Below are 22877 nucleotides of genomic sequence, written 5' to 3' on the forward strand. Positions count from 1 at the left end.
TCCTCTCCACAAACATATTGGTCAGTGTGCTTTTCACTGTGAATTCAGTCTGAGAGTAGAGGCCTTTAGTTGCTTCTGCTGTATCTGTTCAAGTTTCACTGGCAGAAGTCCCTTCATTTCAAGAGCAGTGAAGAGCCGTTGAGCATGTAATTGATTCCTGCAGCCCCCTGTGCCTCGGCAGGTATCATAACCCACCTTCTGCAGCACAACTGCTGGACTTAGAAAGGTGCTTGTGATCATGCAGTAAGCCACAGGCTGTGCCAGGAATAAAAAAAGAGATTTTCTGATTGCAGTCTTACCACAAGGCAGTTCTCCTGAAGTGTTTGGATTTAGCCCCCAGTAGTAGTTATAAAAGCATGTTAAACACCAGACTTCTCTGCTTGAGACCATCCGTTTGCCACTATGATCATTTAACGAGGAGATGGACCAAGGAGATATATTCAGGTGGGGGCAGCGTGATTATGCCAGCAACAGAGGAATGTTTCCACCTTGAGTAGAAGGCAGCAGTCTTCCAGACACCACAGTCATTCATATCTCCTATGGTTCTGTCTATAAGATCTTGTGAGCCTTGCTTGGGCATTGTTTGCTTTATAAATCAGCAGTGTTATGTGGTGAGCAAGCTATCTGTGTAAGTGCTCTCCAGCATACCAAGAAACATTTTTGACAAATTTGTTACTGGTGAAATGACAGCTGATAGATACAGAGTTTACACACTTCCTGCACACAACTTACTTGTGTACAAATTAGATTACTATTAGGAGATTTCATATAAATCTCTTTTTAAGAACTAAGTATTTTGCAGGATTTTTAATACTGGTGAAAGACACAGAATTGTAATGAATCATTTTAGGTAGCTTTTGCCTGGCCCAGAAGAAGCAGTGTCTCTTTTGCTGCTGCTGCAGTTGCCTGGAAGGCAGGAGCACTGTGGAATTTGCTCTCATTAACAGTACTGGAAGATCTTACCACTTTTCACTGCACCATGGTGGTGATTTGCGTTGTGCTTATTTGTGTATTTTTGCCATTGTTTCAAAACCATTTATTTTAACTCTGCTCTTTTTGGATCTTTATACTATCTAGTTCACTACTTAAATCAAAGCCTGTAGTTGTGAGCTGTGATTTCCTCTTATCTCTTCTGTCAGTGTCTGTCTTAGAACTATGGCAGTGTTATTAAAAGGAAGAGCTTACTATGACATGAATCAGCCATGTTTATTTAAGGAGCTTGGTTCAGGCGAGAATCTATGAAACTGATGTGAAAGATCACCCGCTGGAAACAGCTTTGGACCAGCAGCACAATGAGGACGTAATGAAAAAATGCACAGAAAGAGGCAAAGCCTGTAGTAATTTATGAAAATACATGCAGAGTTTAAATGTAAGAAAGACTGCTTTTCACAGTTTGCCATGGCTTGTACTTAAAAAAAAAAAAAATTCTGTAATTTCCCTCCAAACTGTCTACTATTGGACATAATTATGTCTCATAATTAATAATAGTACAGTTTAACCTGCTCAGCTTAATGCTGTCCTTCAGAGCATGTGCATTACAAATTCTGGACACATACAAATATCTAGTAAAATCACTCTGTGTCCACTGATACCTCTGAAGTTACTATAGCATTTTAATACCTCTGAAGTTACTATAGATATATTTCAAATGCTGTGCTAGATATGGGAGAGTTGTTGCGGAGTGATGTGAACTAAGACATTCAGACTGAAAGGTAGTGTTTGTTTCAACTCTGAACAGTTTGCAGTTTATGTCTGATTTGAGAATTAATGATTCTGTCTTCCTTCTTAAAAGGGAAGGAGCTGTACTGGAAACCCAGAACATCTTTCAAGAAATGTTTCACAATGATTGTCACTGGAAAAGAGTGATATCTTATTAAAATCAAAAGAATATTTTTAGGTGGGTTTTGTTGTTTTATTTTTAAATGTAAGGAGGAAGAGCAAAATTCTGATTCACATGTAATCCTAAAAAGCTTATTTAAAGTCATTAGAGAACAGCAGTTCCTCAGTTTGCTCTTGTGGAGGCCTCCCCCCTCACACATTTCTGTTCCCTGACACAGTTAGGAGAAAAAAAAAAAAAAAGTATTTAAAAGCTGTTTTGAATGTTTAGTTGCTTGTTCTTCTCCTGTCTTTCATGGTCTGTGTGTTTCTTGTACTTGATAACATAGATCAATTAATTGATCTAGAGACAAAAATTCATGAGGTGACTTACTGCTTTATTTCTGTCTTACTTTGAGATCCAGGCTGCAGCCTACAGGAATTTTTACCTTTAGAGGCTGGGATTAAGCTTCTTTTCTTTTTCCTTCTTTACAGTTAAGGCTGTATTTTCCATAAAAGTTTGATTAACTGCAATTTTCTGATAAAATTGTGTTTTCTCATTTTTCTTAGCATTTTTCTCTTTAGCTGCACACTTTTGTGTCTCATTTTTGTACTAATTCATTTAGGCTCTTTTCTGTGCAATTCTTCCATTTTTTCCCCTCGTGGTTTTCTTTTCATCTCACTGGCCCTGTTCCTTTTTCATTTCCTCAAAAGCAAAACATGAATGCCTCTTATCTGAGTTCTTTCAAATCTGATGAAACAACGTCACTTGTTTGTGCATAGAAGTTTTATATTGCGTTTTCCTATTCCTGCTTATCTTTCACAGATTTTATTAGTGTGGCCTTGTGTACTTGGGAAAGGCTGAGCGTGTAGAAATTGGTTGAGACTTTAATCACTTATAATGAACTAATTTGGGGCATTTCAAACTACTTTTGGGTTTCTAAGCATGCAAAATGTTCGAGAGGCTTTCTTTTCCTAAGCGTGCAAAATGTTCGAGAGGCACCAATAACCTTAAGTCCATGACAAAAATTCAGTTGACTTAATTAGTAAAGAATTTTCCCCCTGGCTCTTGGAATTGAGGAAATCCGGTGGCTAGGTCCTTCTTCATGAATGTCAGCTATATGTCAGTAAAAGTCAGGTTTAGTAAGCAGTAAAAGAGGCTTTAGATGGCATTTCTTCTGTTGGGAAGAAAGGTACAGTTTTTGCAGTACTATTCTTGTCAGCTGTAGGCATTGCATAATTGCAACTTGTTGAGTGCTTTTTTTCATGTTAAAGGTTTTGAAAGTGCTGGGTGGGGGTTAACCTGTACAGTAGTAACTGCTTCTACAGGAAAAAGATTTGGCAAATGTTTATTTTATTGGAAGTATTAAGAAATAAAATCAAAAGACAAGGAAAAATATGCAGTCTTACCTCACTTTGAATTAATTATTTTTGGATAGCAACCAAAATTATCTAGTGCTTGAAAATGCTATGAAATCTCGTGCATGTTGTGCATCAGATTGCAAAATGCATACCATGCTCCGGTTTAACATGTGGTGCTACATGTATACATATGTTAACACATTTATCTGAGGCAGGGTTGTACAACGTAGTCTACTTTCATCTGAAGTATGGTACTTGTTTTCTATAAAACATATTTATAAACCACAAATTATGCAGTAAGGTGCTGCATGAGCAAAGCAGGAAATGGGATACTCCACATTGCTTTATATGTATTTTACAGGGAGGTTTAACTATGTATTCAAAGATTTTTCAATTTAATTTAGTCCCCTGTCAGCATTTAAGAAAGTGGAATTTTTCTTCCCCCTGCCAAGTCTTTTAGTCAGAATTTTCCATTTTTATTTCAGAGGTTTCTTTCTTTCAATGAAAACTTCAATTCCCCAGTTAAAAAGCTAGCCTTCAATTTGTGAACTCAAAACGTAGTTCTCCACTGATTTCCATCAGTAAAGAAGAATATCTGAAGCTAGTAATAATTGCATAAGTTGATCATTTCTGACTCAAAAGGATGAAGAATGGTCTGCTTTTTGAAGACAGATTGAGGCTGGATGTAAGGAAGAAGTTCTTTACAAGGAAAATGGCAAAATGCTGGAACAAAGGTGCCTGGGGATGTGGTTGAGGCCCCGTCTTGAGACATTCAAGATCAGACTCGGTGTGGCCCTGGGCAGCCTGATCTAGTTGGAGATGCCCTTACTGACCACAGGACATTTGGACAAGATGATCTTTGAAGGCCCCATCCAACCCAATGCAATCTGTGAATAGAAATAAGTGTGAAGTAAGATGATCCACAGCCCCATAGTCCTTGCAGGTCACCTGAATCCCACTGTGGGGAAGCCAGGCCAGGGAGTACACCACTAAAAGCTTCATTATTATATTTTGAGTCTCTGCATAAAGCAAGCAGAATGTCATTTTTGTGTCTCAAGTGAGCAAGCTTTTTTAATTTCCCACTGTGTCCTAGCATCCTTTCCTAGTATGATCTTCAGGTAAATTATTGGAAACAAGTCAGTGACATTTTACCATTCAAGGGTTTCACTGGTTTCACAGACCTCAGGTCCTACAAAGAGAATAGCTGTCATGTCTGTTAATATGCCTGCTAATTAGTGTGCGGGTTAGCCTGGGGTGGAAGGATGTGGTATTTGAGTAATATGACAACAGGGTTGTAACTGCACTGTTGCTTCTAGTTCTGTGTTCATAGTTGCCATCATGTGTTTTATCTTATCTTTTATATTTACTTTTCTTCTAAAGCCAGTTCATGTTACCCTGGCAGATTAAACTTCAATTTACTTTAGCAGTGTTTCTGTACTTTTCTTTTTTCATCTTTCTTCTTAAATCCCTCTGGGGATAAAGAAGCTGCTATTGGGAAGGCTGTTTGCCGAACTAGTTCCACTACTTTTTTTTTCCACTGAAACTGAAATATTTATCTCTGTTTCAGCTTTCATATGGTGATTAAGCCATCCTCATCTCAGAAAAACCCCCCCAAAGTTTCAGTTTACTTTGTTACTTAGAACGTCTGCCTCGCGGATGACAGCATCATTGTTGGTTTTCCTTGATCCAGGTGAATTTGTTATCCCAACCTGAGCTCTTTCACACCATATGCTTTTGTAACTACCTATCATTAGCCAGTCTTTCATATGGTTCCACAGAGAAAAGGCATGTATCACTATATGGTATTTAAACAGAGTTTTGCCTCCCATAATACAGACCACAAGTTACGTATGTATTGAAAGGGTTAATGGAACAGGCTGGAGGTGGGTATGTTGGAATGCTCTGAGAATCGATTCTAGCTAATGGAAAAAATGTTTTTAAAGTGAGCTGATTCAGTTCCCACAGTGAACAACAGAGAGTGGAAACAACATTTAATAAACCTTTCAGAAGTAAATCCTCCTATTTTTCCTTTCAGCACCATCTGTGGAAGAAATACCTGCTTTCTTCTCAATGGGCAGTATTTCTTCCTGCAGTGTATTTGCCTTACTCTGTTAGGCGTCAAGAGAAATCTCTTTTATGTCTTTGGAAAATAAATAAATTGGAAAATATGTTCTGTTTATGCCTCATCTATAAAGCTTAAGTTTTGCTGACTTTGTATGGTTTTGTTTAAAAGGCAGGTTGACCAAAAATAACCAACCCTAAGATTCCTTCTCAGTTGTCTAACTAGTTGCCAATAAACTGATGCTTTAACTCTATGAATCTTGTTCTGTACAGATGGATATTGCAAATTAAAATCTCTGTTGTAGTTGGATTACAGGGGAATGTTGCAGATTCTGCTGTATCTGTATCACCTCCATTTAAAAAATGGAGATTTGGCAAACATAACCTGTTACTTGTGAAAATAATGCACAACCACGCTTCTTGTTGCTGTTGTCTGGGGTTTCTGTTCTATATAGTTCTCATGCAGAGTTGAGAGGCTGACAGTAATAATTTTTTTTTATTGCTAATTGCACTGATTGTATAGAGATATATATTAAGAAAGTTTTTGTTCTATTAATGAAACCTCACTGAAAAATCCAAGTCTTATTTTGCTTCTGAGAATTGGCATGATTTTTAATGCAGGGTATATTTGTTGTGAACCGTGAACAGTCTTTGTGAAACATGAAGAAGATTTGTGAAAACAGCCTGTAATAAAGAACACACATGCTTCATAAAGCACTACTTGATAGATATCATTTGCACCATTAAGAACTAAACGACAAAGGATGTAATTTCAGTTCTGACATGCAATATTAATCGAAAGCCTTTAAAGCATCTTGGTGATGGGAACTATGACAACATGACATTGAAGAATTACAAACTAGAAACATCTGTCTTAATCAGATTTTTCAAAGTAAATGCCATAAAATAGAAAGTTATTTTATCTGTCTTCACAGGGTCACATATCATTTAGAGTATAGGGCTTTTTAGCTTGTTTATTCTAAAAATCCAAAGGGGGAAAAAAATAACCCGCCTTTCAAGAAAGTTTGAAGTTCAGTTACATACTTCATAAAGTTTTTGTGGAAGTCATGAGGTCTGTGGAGACAGGTTGGACTCGATGATCCTTGGGGTCTCTTCCAACCTTAGTTATACTGTGATACTGTGAAAGATTGTTAGTAATTGATGATTTCCATTTGCTACAGTAAGATTTCTAAAACATTATGGAGAACTGAATTACCAAACAGCTGAGCATGCACAGGTACTATCAGTGTGAAGATGCTGAGGGGAAATACTTTGCCAAATGGATGTGAAATGGAAATAAAAAGTTTGAAGTGGACCTTTAACCTGAGGTAACAGTCCTGTAGATAGCACATCTGAAAGACACAACTGAAAGATACTGGTAAAAACACATTTCCTAAAGATTGCATTTTTGTGTGGGTGACTCTTTGGTTTTTTTCCTGGTATAAGTTTAACTGGTAAGGAACAGCTTCCTTATAATAGGGCACAGGAAATTATCAACATTTACTTTGTGTTTAAAATACAAAATTTACATGTAAAGGATTATCCTACTGCCCTCCAGGGAGCTTCAGCTACTTCTGTTGACATCTGGTAGATCTTAGGTATTTACCACATGCACCATGAGACTAGCTTGAGTTTCTCCATAGTCAAATAAGTCTTTCTTCCCTTTCACATCAGAAGTCTTTATTTCTCTTTAAAAATAGAATAATGTTGAGATTTAAAGAAAAATGTCTAATGTGAATGACAAAATTCAGGTTTTCTTTATCATTTCTTCCAGACATAGGATGCATAAGCAAGGCTATAGAATAGAATAGGATAAACCAGGTTGGAAGAGACCTTCAAGATCGTGTCCAACCTATCATCCAACACCACCTAATCAACTAAACCATGCAACCAAGCACCCTATCAAGTGTCCTCCTGAACACCTGCAGTGATGGCGACTCCACCACCTCCCCAGGCAGCCCATTCCAATGGGCAATCACTCTCTCTATATAGAACTTCCTCCTAACCTCCAGCCTAAACCTCCCCTGGTGCAGCCTGAGACTGTGTCCTCTTGTTCTGGTGCTGGTTGCTGTGTTTCAGAGCATACCCTGCAGTTAAATTCCTTGGCAGTTTCTCACTCCCAGGTAGCTTGACAGGTTGTCAGACCCTACAGGCAGTGTACTGATGAGGATACAAACATTGGTCCACTTTGATCAAGCTACCGGTATGACTTTTTTCCCATTTTATATTATAATAGTGTACACACACACAAGATGCATATCTTGATCAAAGTTCCCTTGTCACTCCACCACAATCTTGTCACTGTTTAGCTAGCCCAGAAGTAGTGGGTGCAGGTTAATTCTGTTTCCATCTGTTTGTCTATTAATTGTAAAGCAAGCAAAAAAGAAGGAAGCTGACAGCAAATCAGAGTGAATGGGATCTCTTGTGGTGGTAAGCACTGTGTTACCTCTTTCCTTATGTTGATTATGTGGTTTGGAACTCTATAAAGCAGCCACTTGGGGCATGAAGCAAGTTAGAGTAAATGATCAGAAATGAAACTTTGAGTCTTGTACACCTTGGCAGAGAAAAAAAAAAAACCAACCCCAAAACCGTATGCTGAGGCAGCGGCTCATTTCAAAAGACAGATCTGCCTAATTACAAATGAACACTTAAATGTGCAGTTTTTCTCTAAAGGGGTTTGGAGCACAAGCCCTGTGAGGAGAAGCTGAGAGAGCTGGGGTTGCTTAGCCTGGAGAAGAGGAGGCTCAGGGGAGACCTTATTGCTGTCTACAACTACCTGAAGGGAGGTTATAGCCAGGTCAGGGTTGCTCTCTTCTCCTAGGCAACCACCAGCAGAACCAGATGATACAGTCTCAAGTTGCTCCAGGGGAGGTTCAGGCTGGATGTTAGGAAGAAGTCCTTCACAGAAAGAGTGATTGCCCATTGGAATGGGCTGCCTGGGGAGGTGGTGGAGTCACCATCACTGGAGGTGTTTAAGAGGAGACTGGATGAGGCACTTGGTGCCATGGTTTAGTTGATGACATGGTGTTAGGTAATAGGCTGGACTTGATGATCTTGAAGATCTTTTCCAACCTGGTTAATTCTATTCCATTCTAATTCTATTCCATTTACATTTACTTAATCTTCTTTTTGTTTGCATTAATCAAATAAAGCTTCTCATGAAAGGTGCTTCCAGACTAGAATCACTGAATATCTGACCATTGTGATGCAGGTAGCATGTCTTACTCCTCCATAAGCAGGGAATTTAAAAAGCACAGCTCCTTTGGGAGCTCTAGGAATAATTAAGCTGCAATATCTACTTTCTTCAATTTTCAGGGATTTATAAGGGAAATCATACTTCTTACCATACTTCTGGAGATAGCACTGTGTGTTAATTAGGTAAAATTTCAAGTCCATCGAAGTGTTTTATTGAGAAAGTCAAACCATTTCTTTTAGAAATTACTGCTGACTGCTATGTTCCGTCCAGTGTGGAAGGGACAGCGAAGAAAGGAAGACTGAGACAAAAGTCCCAGCCGCGCTGGCTCTAACAATCTCACCTCCCACAATTCTACCAATGAAATTCGTTTAGAATACCAAAATATTTTATAAACATTTAGCCAGTGTGCCCCTTCCTTAAAGGCACAGCGTCAAACGGTCACACTGCTAGCAATCAAGGGCTAGCAGATCAGGGACCAGTGACCTGGAAGTGAAAGGTTATCCTTTTTGTTACCAGTTTTCTAAAACATTCACTCTATTCCAGCTGCTTACTTCTGGTAGAAATTGTAGATATTTACCATGGCAAAGACTCTTCTAGAGAGAGGAAAAAAGGAGCAACCCGAGTAGAAAGAGTTAAGATTCTCACAGAGATAGATATCAAATTACATTATGTTCACATTTAAAATGTTTGTATCATAATGGAAGTCATCGCTTTTGTGTTTGTCATGGAAACTCAAAGTTAATGTTAATTATACACTTGTAAAAAGCCTAGTCCTTATCAAATGGAAATCACCCTTTTTTCCTACATGAGTAGCTAGCTGACAGGTCTCAGTGATCTGTCTATTATAGAAAGGCTATCACACAAAATGTACCACAAATTACTTTCTTTTTTTCAGGGATATTTGGTCGTCTTTTCTCTTTCTAAATTAACCCCTCTCTTCCAAGTGGCAGTAGTTATCATAAACGTCTTTCCTTTTTACTTTCACATATGCATTTTTCTGTATTCTTTCATATACTGTTCAAATTTTGTAACAATGAAATTATTAAGCTAATTAAGTGTAAATCACCTTTTGAAAAAGAAAAAAAGAGGGAAAAAGTTTTGTGAACAGCTACAGACTGCGTGTAATTTACCTTCACAACTCAAAAGGCTGCTTTACTTCACTGTAGGTCCCTGGGGTAAATAACCATTTAAACACATTTTGAAAAATGGATGTAACTCTAGTAAGACAGCTTTCTACCCCATTTCTTGCGACTATTCTGAGTTTTGTACATATGTTCGCATGCATAATTGTCTGAGTCTGACTTACGCAGCAAATGCCGCGAAAACAGAGGTGGGTTTTTTGTGGTTGCGCCTGAACAACTTGAATGCATAGGCTGGTTGCTGGGCCAGTTTACATTGCTTCTTACAGCAGAAATCTTCTCTTGAAGATGAACAAGATTGCTTCACAGCCATTAAGGTCTAGACAGTTTTAATTAAAACTTACTTTTATAGACAAAAACTCACCTGTACCCCCACCTGCTTATTTGAGTATGAACCAGACATTCCCAGTTAGATTAAACCAATTAGGAAGGCATTTAAAAATCTAATCTAAAGACAAGCAACTTCAGTTTTCTGCAATAGTTTTGAAGTATTTCAATGCAATCATGCTTTATCAGGTTTCAATGTTCTTTATTCTTCCAGACAGTCTATAACAAGGAAATTTCTAGTAAGCGGTTTGTTGTGAGGGCCCTAGCCAAGTCGCAGTACTGCTAATCTTTTCAGTGGCCAAGGGAAGAACTGTTTCCCTCTAGGATTTCCATTTTCCAACAAGCTGGTACCGAAGAAGGAGGAGTCGCAGGGTCTCAGTACTGGCCATTGTGGCACATGCTGGAGTGTTTTCAGCAGTAGTGGCCAGTGCAGCAGGGTTCATGACATATGTACCTGTGTCATGGTGATAGGTGGTGAGACACTGGAACAGGTTGCCCAGGGAGGTGGTGGAAGCCCCACCCCTGAAAGTTTTTAAGGCCAAGCTGTATAGAGCTCTGGGCAACATGATCTAGTGGAAGGTGTCCCTGCACATGGCATGGGGGTTGGAACTATATGATCCTTGAGGTCCCTTCCAACCCTGTTGATTCCATGGTGTTCCTACTGTCTCTATCAGTTGCTTAATTATGACAAGCAAAACCATGAGTCCTCTTCTGGCTGTGATGCTCATTTCTCAGGAGACCTGTGTGACCCACTTAACATCTATGCCTCAGTTTCCCAGCATGTGCAACGATCATTTTTTCAGAGTACCACAGGGATGTCAGAAGCTTAGTTACTACGTTACTTCAGATACCTTAGAGTGAAATTTGCAGTAATACTGAAAGCTGTTCTTTAGCTATTTAATTTTTTGAAAGAGAAGTAGAAAAAGAATCTGACTCTGGCTTAACATCATTCAAAACATGACTACAGAGATGAATACATCTTCCTCACAAATCATTGGCGCAAGATTGAAGTTTCAGTTGAAAATTGTGTGGCAGGCAGAGCTGTGGATTCAGGAAATCTGACAGGTTAAAGGAAAGATCCAGAGAGCCGCCCTCAGTGCTCTCGCATTCATTCAGACTGACAATACAGAACTGAAAAAACATAGAGGAATATAGATTCTTAGCTCTATTGATATATGGAAAATCTAATGTTACTAGGCTCAATTCTACCTCTAGCTCTTGAGTGATTAGAAGAGGAATAAATCATTCCAGATTTTTCAGGTGTTTCTGAGTCAGTGGCAGCTGTAGATTCCCTGCCAGTTGAAGTCTCCCTTGAACACTAGAAAATGTCTGTCCTATGGAGAGAAACAGTGGGCTTTGAGTATCCTTGCAAAGCTGTACTTGCTGTGCTCTTCTAGCTCCCTTCTAGTTTGCAGCTTATGGTTACAAGCTCACCCTGCAACTTTTAATTTTTTGATATGTTACTCTGTAGTTTCAATGTCAGTAATGTTTATATATTATATAGCAAAAGGACTTTGTAGGTTCATTGCAAATTTCTAGGGGAATAATCTAAATCCCCAACAGTGACCTGAGTAGTTGGTCTATGGACTGAGGATTTCAGTTTCCCTCCTTCAGCATCTTATGGGTCTAGTCACTAGATCTATGCATTTTTTGGGGTGAAGGCATAAATATCCTTTGCAGAGCATGTACTGTCCCTTTTTGTTGTTGGTAGAATGTATGGGAATATCTGATTTGTATCTGAAGCAAGCCTACAGCCCTGGCATCATCCCCTTACACCTCTCTTGTGCAAGAGATCAACAAAATTTTATCGTATGCTTTGTCGTTAGCAGTCCAAAAATCTTTAGTACTAACAATGATAGATTAATGGATTGATTTTCAGCTGAGGTTTTTGGATGAGATGATAAGGGATGACAGGATAACAATTCAGCCAGTAGGAGCTGCAAAGGAGGATAGTGTTGCACTGATCATGGCAACACAGTTCAATGAGGCTAGGCAGGTATGAGAGTCAAAAAAGGGAATAACAAAGGCAAAAAATCAGGTCCTTGGGACAATTTCAATTCAGTAATTTATCTGATTAGAAATAAATTAATTCAAATTATTTAATCTCACTTGTAGGTGTTTTTTTTTATGTTGTGTAGTTAGTCCATTATATGTAGATGTATCTACACATGCACATCTCTAAATACTTCCACAGACACATGTGTACATGTATATATTAATATTGATTATACATACACTTAGATATCATAAAATATAGGGCCAGAGTTAACTATGTGCCAGCCAGTAAATAGCTAGTAGTCTAAATTGGATTTTTATTGTTAGTCTGTTAACTTTTCTTTAGCTGGCTTTTGAAAAGTGGCTTGAAGTTTGTGATGGAGATGGTAATCACATGCCATGACACCCTTTGTGTCAGTCTTGGTAAATACAAAGCTGATCAGTTGTATCCTTCCTGGAAGGTAATTTTTCATTAATGTATTAAGGATTTGATGTTGAAAAGCTTATCGATAATATAAATGCTGGCATTAATTTCATGACCGATTTGGTGTTGGTCTTGTTAGTGGCAGAAGTCCTACTATAAGATAAATAAATAGAAAGGAGAATATTGTTCTCAGAAAGGAAATTATTCCAAAGGCTGGGTTGTGTGTTTAATCTTAGCACGTCTATTTCTTAACATTCTCAGATTTTCTTACATTCACTGTTATTTTTGTAGTAGTAACCTGTAAGTTATTGGAAGCATCCGTTTCAACAGAAATCCTTTTTGTGTGTTTTCTGTACCAAGGTATTATTATTAGGTTGGCAACGATTTGCAGTTATAACCAGTTCCAAACAGGGAATTGCTTATGAAGATCAAACAGCTAATTTAAAAACTATGTGAAAGCATTTAGACTGTGAGCAAAGTGCAGGCCCTGTATCTTCTGCTCTGCTTGAGATTTGCATTTATATTATTAAGCATGTTCTGTTACATTAGTTTAGGAAATAAATTGTAATGTGAATTATGTTTTGTTAAATGTTGTACTTTAAGTGTCATCAGTCATTGCTAGATTACAGTAAACCATCAAGTTGGTTTTTTGATGTGGTGGTTTTTGTGTGTGTGTGTTCATTGTGTTATATGGCAAGGTTTGTCTTCTATTTATGACTACTGATTTTTCACAACCTAACGCTGATGAAGGTCTTTGATTTGTGGGCTTTGTGGTTTTAAGGTTTTGCTTTTAAGCTTTATGGGTTGTGTGCTTAGTTAAGACAAAAAATATTTCCTTTTTTTTTTTTTTTTGGATGGGCTAACTCTCTGATCACCTATGACTTACTCCAAACTGTAGTTATATTGCATAGTGTGAAATTAGAAAATCTGTTCTCTGTGTGTTCTAATGGATGTGACGGTCATTAAGTATATGAGTCTTCTGACGTCGTAATCAGATGTGATTCAGTCTGTTAAATATCCATGAAGCAACATCTGCTTCACAGAGTGACCTTCTGCTAAAGAATACTTAGCAACTATTAGCAGATCATAGTGCAGATCTGCCTTATTTGAAATGCACTAAACTAGAGTAGTCTGCTGCTGTTTAGCAACTAGCTTGTAATAATTTATTGCAGTTAAATAAAGCTTTAAAAACTCCATTAAATAATTACAGGGATTATATGCCTTTTGAAAACCTTTGTGTTCTACCGAAATTACCCATTTAATTTCAGGGTTGGTTTGTTAAAAAAAGCTGAAATCTGAAGGCACATTAGGGGATCTGTCAGATGCTATTTTCTGTAGGTGTTAATAAAACCAGATTAAAAAAAAAAAAGAAACAAATTAAAACCAAAAGCAATTTTACCATCTGTTGTATATTAATTAGAACTTGGTGTATCAAGGGTAAACTTGCTCTTAGAGAATGTCACTGAATGCCTGCTAATAGAATAATATGGTAATATATTAGATGATAGGCTTATATCGAATTTCTCTTCCTGCTTTCATTGTAGCAAATGCTAAGATGGTGTATAACGAACTTTAATTTTCTTTCTTCTTAGAACAACCTCCAAATAACCAAGGCCAGTCGACCCTGCAGCCTTTGCCACCTTCTCACAAGCAACATTCAGCACAGCATCACCCATCCATCACCTCACTTAACAGAAACTCACTGACAAATAGAAGGAATCAGAGTCCGGCCCCGCCGGCTGCTTTGCCCGCCGAGCTGCAAACCACACCTGAGTCAGTCCAGCTGCAGGACAGCTGGGTCCTTGGCAGTAATGCACCACTGGAAAGCAGGTAATTATTTAGGTTCTACTACAGATCGTGGCACTCTAAAGAATACCTTTTAAAGAAAACTCAGTGAAAGATGACCAGCACCTAATACCTCCCCTCATTCAGCAACAAACCTGAAAACTTTTCAGTCCTAAAAACACCTCCCCTTTCTCCAAAATCTGGTGTCACTCTTTTCCCTTACAATGCCTGTTGCAGAGTAATTGGATTCAGAGAGTATGTATTAATGTTTCCAGACAAGCATTTTCCTTCCTGTTCGTAGTCAGACTTCTGGCTGTTGGAAGACATTGTGTGCCTTGCTTGCCAGATATATTATGTGTCAAATATATACTGCCATACAGATTGAATGTCAATGAATTTTCTATACTACCTTTTAGCTTTTGCACTTGGTCCCTTTTAAAGAAATACCCATGCGAGGCTAGCTGATTACCATGTGGCTAGGTGATTAAAGTTGCCTAGGATTTGGTGAGACAAAAGAACTCACTTGTTTCTGGTGCTGAGATGTATCTGTCCTCAGAATAGAATAGAATAGAATAGACCAGACCAGACCAGACCAGGTTGGAAGAGACCTTCAAAATCATCGCGTCCAACCCATCATCCAACACCACCTAATCAACTAAACTGACTTTTATAATTGATACCTGAGAAGGAGCTAACACAAAGGGTGGCTCTAGCTTCTTCTTTGGATGCAGAATGATGTATGATGCAGAATGATCTCTAAAAATATTTGTAGGACTTAATGGCACAGAGCTGAATTTACCTACAGTGATTAATTAGTAGTCATATATCAGTCAGTCAGCACTGATTTTTTATTAACAAAAGCCATAGTATTCCAATTTAGTCATAAAACTGAGCATTTATAACTGTATTGAAACTAACAGTAATTCTTGAAAATGTGTATGAAATCCCTTCAGTTCATTCTTTGAATCCCTTGACGTTATGTTTTGTAGCAAAGCAAGGATAGTCCAGCTGATTTGGACCAATTTAAAGGGTAGTGTGACCTTGAGATTCTCTACTAGGTATTTTTGTCTCCATAGATGCTTCAGGCAACACTTCCATCAGGCTGTTGGGAATGACTATTCCTTTTCTCAGCTTTCTTGAGCCCTGCTGATTACTTATGAGACATGGGCACTGTGGAATAGGATTTCACTGAAGGGATTTCATCATCATACACAGACAATTTAGTACATTAAGAAAGAGGATTTTTATAGCACAAGTAAAAATTTCTAGTGGGATTAGTATGTTTGACCTTTTCCCAGATGCTGGTTAATATTCAGTAGAGGGGTAAGGTCTTTCATGTTTGCTTCTATTGACATCTATGTTTTTGCTGTGTTTCTAAAGAAAAAGACAAAGGACTTGAATGAGAATAACATTTCCAGCCTGGAGTAAATATATTTTACTAACTGCAGTCTTTTCATCTTATACACGTTCTTGATGGAAAGCAAAAGGGCTTTGAGTGTTCAAATTTTGAACACTTGTAAATGAACTGTAATGTGAAAATTTTGCATAAAATGTGGCAGAGCCCTACTGTATATTCATTCTCTAATAACCTCACTTGGTTGGAACAGAGAAGATGAAGAACCCCTTCTGTTTGTCACTGATTTTTCCCTTTTTGGTTAACCTTCTATACTTAGTGTGGTTCTTAGGCCCAGTTTCAACTACATTAACAACATTGTGGTAAGTCTCTACCTTAATCCTTTTCTCAGCCTGAAAGAAGGTTTATTTCCTCTTTGTCAATGTTTTAGCTTGTGCTCACAGTCAGCTTTTTATTGTCCCCATTTCAAGGTAAAGAATGTGAATGTCAGCATATATACACAGCTATCTTTCCATCTTTGTAGGTTCGTATTGGTGATGGGTGGCATAAAAATTACCTACAACGTGCTGTCATATGCAGCTGAATAGTGAATAGGCTGGGTTTGTGTATGTGCATGTAGGGGAGAGTGTAGTATTTACAAAGCCTGAGGGAGGTTTTAGTCCCCATTGTTTTGCAGTAGGATTAGAAGTGAGTTCTAAATATGTATTTCATAATATTTGATTCAATTGAATATTTAATAGAATATTCTCCAATTTTGCTCTGTGGAGTTACTGCTTTTGTGTATAGCATTGCTATTACTGGTTAAATAGATGAACTGTGAGGTGACAGATAATAACATAAAACGGAAATCCCAATTTATGGGGTTTATAATTTAAAAATACTCTTTGCTTGAAATTTTATGAAGGCTTAAAACTATAACTTGGATTACATGAGTGCTTCTTTCGTCTTTGATGCCATATGTAAATGACAATGAGGTTACTGAGCAGTGGCAGAAACTGTCTTCACTCTGTTGGGGCTCAGTAAAATCTACAGATAAAAAAACCCAAAACAGTAGGATAGTAAGAAAATATTTCCTGCAGACTGCACAACCTTTTGATTGGACATTTAACGATCTTTACTATTTGACTCTTCCTCAATGTGTTGCAAGTTAGGTTCAGCTGGAGAAGCAGTAGACCTGATGGAGAAGCCAGCGCTATGGAACAATGTTACTAGCTGGACAGCCAGAATTATGCAAATGAAGGACTATATGTCAGATGTCTGAATGTTACAAATAATTATTAAGTTTTTAAATATTAGTAAGGGGGGTTGATTATCATTGGTATTTAAGTTTCTTTTCACTTACTAGTTTTAGTAGCAAGTTTTTGAGCGGTGGGATCATTAGCTACATTGTCATGGCTTTGCATTCTAGTAGGATCTAAATTACTGATATTTAAAAATGTTTAGTAAAGCACTTCTTTAAGTGCTTTATTAAATATATGTGAAGATTTTTTTCTAATGCACAATCAAGTACGTCACAGAATCATAGAATTATCAGGGTTGGAAGGGACCTCAAGGATCATCTAGTTCCAACTCCCCCTGCCATGGAAAGGGATACCTCATGCTAGATCAGGTTGCTAGGAGCCACATCCAGCCTGGCCTTAAAAACCTCCAGGGATAGCGCTTCCACCACCTCCCTGGACAACCTGTTCCAGTGTCTCACCACCCTCATGGTGAAGAATTTCTTCCTAACATCCAATCTCAATGTACTCATTTCTATTTTTGTTCCATTCCCCCAGTCCTATGAATTTGTGAGACATGCAGAGGAATAGCATGTTAGAATTTGTGAAGTTTTTGATAACAGTAAGCTGGTAACATCTCTTGGTGCAATATTTCTCAGGCAATATTTCATTAATTTTAGGCATTGAATGTCTAAGATAACTTTGTCTTCATGGGGTTATAACTTTATTGAGAACCTGTGCTTATGTGTTAGTGAATCAGAGAAGAGCTTTGCTTTTTATTACTTAATTTGCTGTATAAAATATCACTTTTTTTTTTTTTTTTGAAAGGTGGCTATATTTTGTATGATGGATTTGGGATTTTTTTCATAGAAACTAGCCAAGAATCTAACATGTTTTTAGTAGTCTATACTAACACTGTTTAGTCTTCTCTTACCTCTAATTTATACTTAAAAATAGATTGGGTAGGAACATTATTGCATTCAGTTACTTACCTTATTTTACCAATAAGAAAGAGGGAACTGCTGGAAGAAATAGTTGATGTCTGGAAAATATTTCAGCATTTTGAAGAACTTTTAATTAGAGTAGTATAATTCTTCAGAAGTGGCACAGACAAAACAATACCTAGAAATCCATTCTTCAAGTTTGATCCAAACTTCATTTTAGAATGTGACAATTTTAGAAACTCCTCAAGTGTGATGAATGTACTCGTATGTTGGGGTGAACTGAAGGTAGTGCCTTCAGTATGATTAAGGTGTGTAAAAAGGTGTTGATAGTTTGCAGGGAAGTCTTACATCAATTTGTGTACAAGCTGATTGATTGCAAAATGAGTGTTGCTGGAGGTTAAAGTCTTCTCAACGAATCTATTTTATGCATTCCACCCACTAAAACAGCGCCTGGTTTAATCCCGTTCAGCATTGTTCTGTTCTCTACATCTTTCAGGTTTTCATACGTGGATTTGGTTAGACATGACATATTGAGAAGTCATACATAAAAAAGCAAGGCAAAATCTGGGGATGGAGTTGAAGGCTGGCTCTTTTGTGGGCATGACACATTTCTGGTCTGCAAGTTGAGGAAATAAGACTTTATTTTATTTAGGTTGCTGAGAGCATCCATGTGTTTTTGAAGACTGACATGCCATAACTCTGGGGTCAGTGTACACACGGTAGATGGATTCATTAAGTCAAACAAGCAGCGTTGTTTTCAAAGTTTAATAAAGACGTTCTGTTTAATTTTGACATTCTCATGCAAAGATGCTCACCAAGCATCTGCTTGAATTGTAGCACGCTGAGCCCATATGCTTATATAAGTTCTCCTTGGTGTCAATAATGTCTTACTTAAAATTTTTGCTTGATCTCTCTGGCATTCTTCCTGCTCAAAAATCCCTTGCTGTCACTGTGAATATTTGGAATTTGACCACATTGTGTATTTCATCCCGTGTCTTACACAAGAACTCATACTCCAGAATTCAGTAGTGTTTGCACAGTTATCCTTGAGTTTATCATTCCCCTCTTTAAAGATATGCAATCATTGAAGCAAGTACGGGCCCAAATTCAGTTTCCAGAACTGATCTTTTCCTAGTTTAGGAGGACAAAAGAAATATGGACTTTGGAACAAAATAATAGTGCAGGCTTTTTTTCTCTCTCTTCATTTTTCTCACCATTGCTTGAGAGAGACAGTCTGTGGTCCTTCCTTTCCCTCTCCTGCTGCTGTGCAGTGTTGTTGCAGAACATGAGATCTCTACTCACTCTGGTAGCTAGCTAGCCCTCTGCATATTTTCTGTCTGGCTGTGCCAGATAGCAAGCAAGAGACTGTCTTTTAATAGTCTCAGTTGATTTTTATTACTTCATCTCCGGTCCAGCCTCATGAAGTAAGCAACATCCCCAACTATGCACTACTCAGTCATTAAGACTGTCTTGCCACAGGCATGGGAGGCAGATAAATCCCACATTCAAAATACAGTTGCAGTTTTGCATACCTGTGCGAAAAGAAAGTTTTGAACAAAATTGGCATTGTGGGATCATCCCCTTTTTTTTAATTTGAAATTGCTGCTCTAATTTAATCTTTTTTGTATCTTTGTGTATAGAGAATTAGGAAATCAAGCAGTCCTTGCAAATGGTCATGACAACCATATAGAGATGGATGTGTTTTCTCCAACATATCACGATAGCAGTTATGGGTATGTGACTCTAAGTGTTTGCATGATGCTAACTGTTGACAAAGAAGACGACATTTTATTTTTCATTACATTTATTACAATAGTCAAAACCATCAGGAACAGACTTTCCTTATCTTTATATCTGATTATTATTTTTTAATTATAGTTTCAATCATTTTTCGTACTGAGTCATGGTAAATACAAAATGGTGAACTTTGACAGCCAAATCTTGTTTGCTTTCATGTAGGAAGAAAGACTGCAACAGAGTTTTTCATAAATCTTTATGGCCTGATTCTGCAAGCTGTTGCAAATGATTTGCATGATTATGGATTTGCCAGATCTGATCTTTAGCTTGTAATATATCTACTATATATATTCTATTCTATTCTATTCTACTATCTTTGAAATGTTTGGTTTAGAAGTATGGTGATATGTTAATGCAGCATAAGGAATGACCAATCAAAGAATTTAAGAATAATTTTCTAATTAATCTGTAATATTTTTTACCCCCTAGTTTGAAATCAGAACTGCTGATAAATACCTATCACTGCATTTAGAGAAATCCACATAATTGAATCTTTGAATATTTTTATATAAAATGTATGATACAGAACTGTTTGATATCTACTTAACTTTGTCATGAATATCTTACATTTGAACAATCTTTTGACATTCTTATGCCAAATCAGGAATCAGTATACTTGGTTTCTGATCCACACACAAAAAAAACCCAGACAAAGCAATATAATTTCTAATGAGTTCCAACCTGTTAGTTTGCACAGTATGTTAAATTTTAGTAAGGAACTAGTAATCATAAATTTGCTTTTGTGTTTGTTTATAGTGTGGTAAAAAAATCAGAGCTTTCTGTCCAAATTCTGTTTTGCTTATTGTAACTCTTAACATTACAAAGGGGAGAAGGTGCTATTTGATTAAATGAGAGATGCATCTGCCCATTAATAACTAATTAATCTGTAAAATATATTGACACTGTACATTGATCTGCTTTGTGTTCCAAAACCTCTTAACTTTCACTTAGCCACAAATTAAGAGCCGGCGGAGAATGGCGTGTTAAATTCAATTAGTTAATCATTATCTGCAAACTCAAAGATACTGCAGATATCTGCAAGAATTCTGTAATGTATTTGGTTTTCTTTGAAGTAAAAATGTAAGTATACTATATTGAAAAACAAATACTATTTTTCCCTGGAGACCAGTTACCATACAATACTGATTCAAATGTATAATTGCTAAAGCAGAGTTAATAGAACCATGCCTGATTTAGACTTTATATGTTTGTAATGGGACCACCAAATGCAAGTATTTTGGCAAATTGACTATGCTATATGAAATTCCTCTGAGCTGATACTAATTCAGGTAACGATACAATGAAATTTATCTTATTTGTAATCCCTTCATTTTACAAATTATACTAGCAGGGATCACCTCCTGGTGTGAAAGTTGTCCACAGATAATAATGCATCAGTTCCAAGCATAATAGATTTGAGACTACAACATGCTATCAGCATGAAGATTCAGTTTATCAACCTCACTAACATACTGTGTCACAGCTAGAATCATTATATATTTGTTTCTTTGTTTCATGTCATGCATGTGTTACATTATGATAGGCTATTTCTTAGTCTGTATGTCTTCCTGAGACAATATCAATCTAATTAATTTGACAATTTTAGTGTTAATAATCATAATAGAAATAGATATTTTGCATAGAAGTTCTTATGATTCATAGGTGTAGACCCAAAGAATAGTTGTTTATAGCCTCAAGAGATTCCCACACAGTGCATTAATTATCATAAGACAGCTGGAAACCTCAAAGTATTTTAATGGTGTGTATTGTTGGCTTTACTTGATACCACTATTCTTTTCCCTAAAATGTGAATGAAAGTTAATATACATGGAGACAAATCAGCTTAGTTTCAAGGTAAAAACTCCAATTTACTTTTACCTAACTGATAGACCTTTCCCCAAGTTATCTAGGTGTCAAAGTCTGAAAAAAAAATAGACTAGAATTAACCAGGTTGTAAAAGACCTTCAAGATCAAGCTTTCTTCCAGCTTCTGAGTTAGTCTCTGGGTAAATAATGCAGCTCCGAGTTTCCATGTGTCTTTTGAGACATTTAGAACAATTACTGGTTTTTAGCTTTATGAAGAAAGCAAGGCTAGTAAAAGAGATAGGAGAACGACTTGTGCCTGTACCTTTTTCCTTTGATTTTTGTCTCTGGAAAGCTTAACTTATTCAATATTCAAGACAGGAACAGGCCAAGTTTAGAATGCCTCATCTCAGAGACAACTTCGTAGGGATATGACTCCAGAAGAGCAGAGAAGATAAGGATTTGTAATATAAACTCTTACTGCTTACATAAGCAATTCCAGTCCTCACTGCAAATTCAGATGCTTTCCTCTACTCTCTCTTTTGGAGGCAGGCGTACTGGAACAGCATGAGCACTGTCAGTATCAGAAAGTGCATTAAGGGATGGTCAGGTTCACTTAAACTGCTGCCCCCTTCAGAAGGGAGTGTCACCAACAATATCGAGAGCCAAGTTGCTTACTATAACTTAGATGAAAGTCTGTGAGTAGTAGTCTTCTGAGAGACCCAGCAGAGGCCTGTAAGGAGACTAGAGCCACTTGCTTGTTTTTCAGCAGTATATGTGTAGTATCCTCTGGATAGTAGGCAATGGGACAATCCAGCAACAAAGAGTATGAGTAACTGAAATTGTGGCAGGTTTCTTTGCTTGCCCATTCAGCAGCGTGAGTCATTATTTACACTGAACTTTCCTGTTCACTTCTACAAACTGTTGTTTAGCATCTTTTGTTTCCCTTGCTCACCTTCACAGAGTGCAGCATAGCAGAGAGAATCATGAATGAGCAGGCTCAGCAGGCCCCTCTGATTATACTAGTTCTTTTGATCCTAGATATGTGTTTACATATCACAGAAGTGAACTTCTCCAGGGGAGAGAACTATCAGCCCAAATCTGAATTCAGAGGTGCCCACAGCATGCTGGAGCGCTATATCACAGTATCACAGTATCACAAAGGTTGGAAGAGACCTCGAGGATCAAGTCCAACCTGTCTCCACAGACCTCATGACTAGACCATGGCACCAAGTGCCACGTCCAATCCCCTCTTGAACACCTCCAGGGATGGTGACTCCACCACCTCCCTGGGCAGCCCATTCCAATGACGAATGACTTGCTCGGTGAAGAACTTTCTCCTCACCTCGAGCCTAAACTTCCCCTGGCGCAGCTTGAGACTGTGTCCCCTTGTTCTGGTGCTGGTTGCCTGGGAGAAGAGACCAACCCCTTCCTGGCCACAACCACCTTTCAGGTAGTTGTAGAGGGCAATGAGGTCACCCCTGAGCCTCCTCCAGGCTAAACAATCCCAGCTCCCTCAGCCTCTCCTCATAGAGCTCGTGCTCAAGGCCTCTCCCCAGCCTTGTTGCCCTTCTCTGGACATGTTCAAGAGTCTCGATGTCCTTCCTAAACTGAGGGGCCCAGAACTGGACACAGGACTCAAGGTGCGGCCTAACCAAT

At 37.8% G+C, this 22877-nt stretch overlaps 1 protein-coding gene across 1 annotated transcript in view; it reads left to right on the top strand.

Moving 5' to 3' along the window:
• Nucleotides 1–22877, top strand: part of TENM3 (teneurin transmembrane protein 3) — a 481887-nt gene that overhangs the window by 326571 nt on the left and 132439 nt on the right. The window contains exon 6 of the mRNA XM_054166328.1: nucleotides 13912–14149. Coding sequence (XP_054022303.1) covers nucleotides 13912–14149 — 238 coding nt within the window. The remainder of the gene's footprint in view (nucleotides 1–13911; nucleotides 14150–22877) is intronic.

The sequence above is a fragment of the Dryobates pubescens genome, chromosome 1, assembly GCF_014839835.1.
Source record: "Dryobates pubescens isolate bDryPub1 chromosome 1, bDryPub1.pri, whole genome shotgun sequence".
Taxonomy (NCBI): Eukaryota; Metazoa; Chordata; class Aves; order Piciformes; family Picidae; genus Dryobates; species Dryobates pubescens.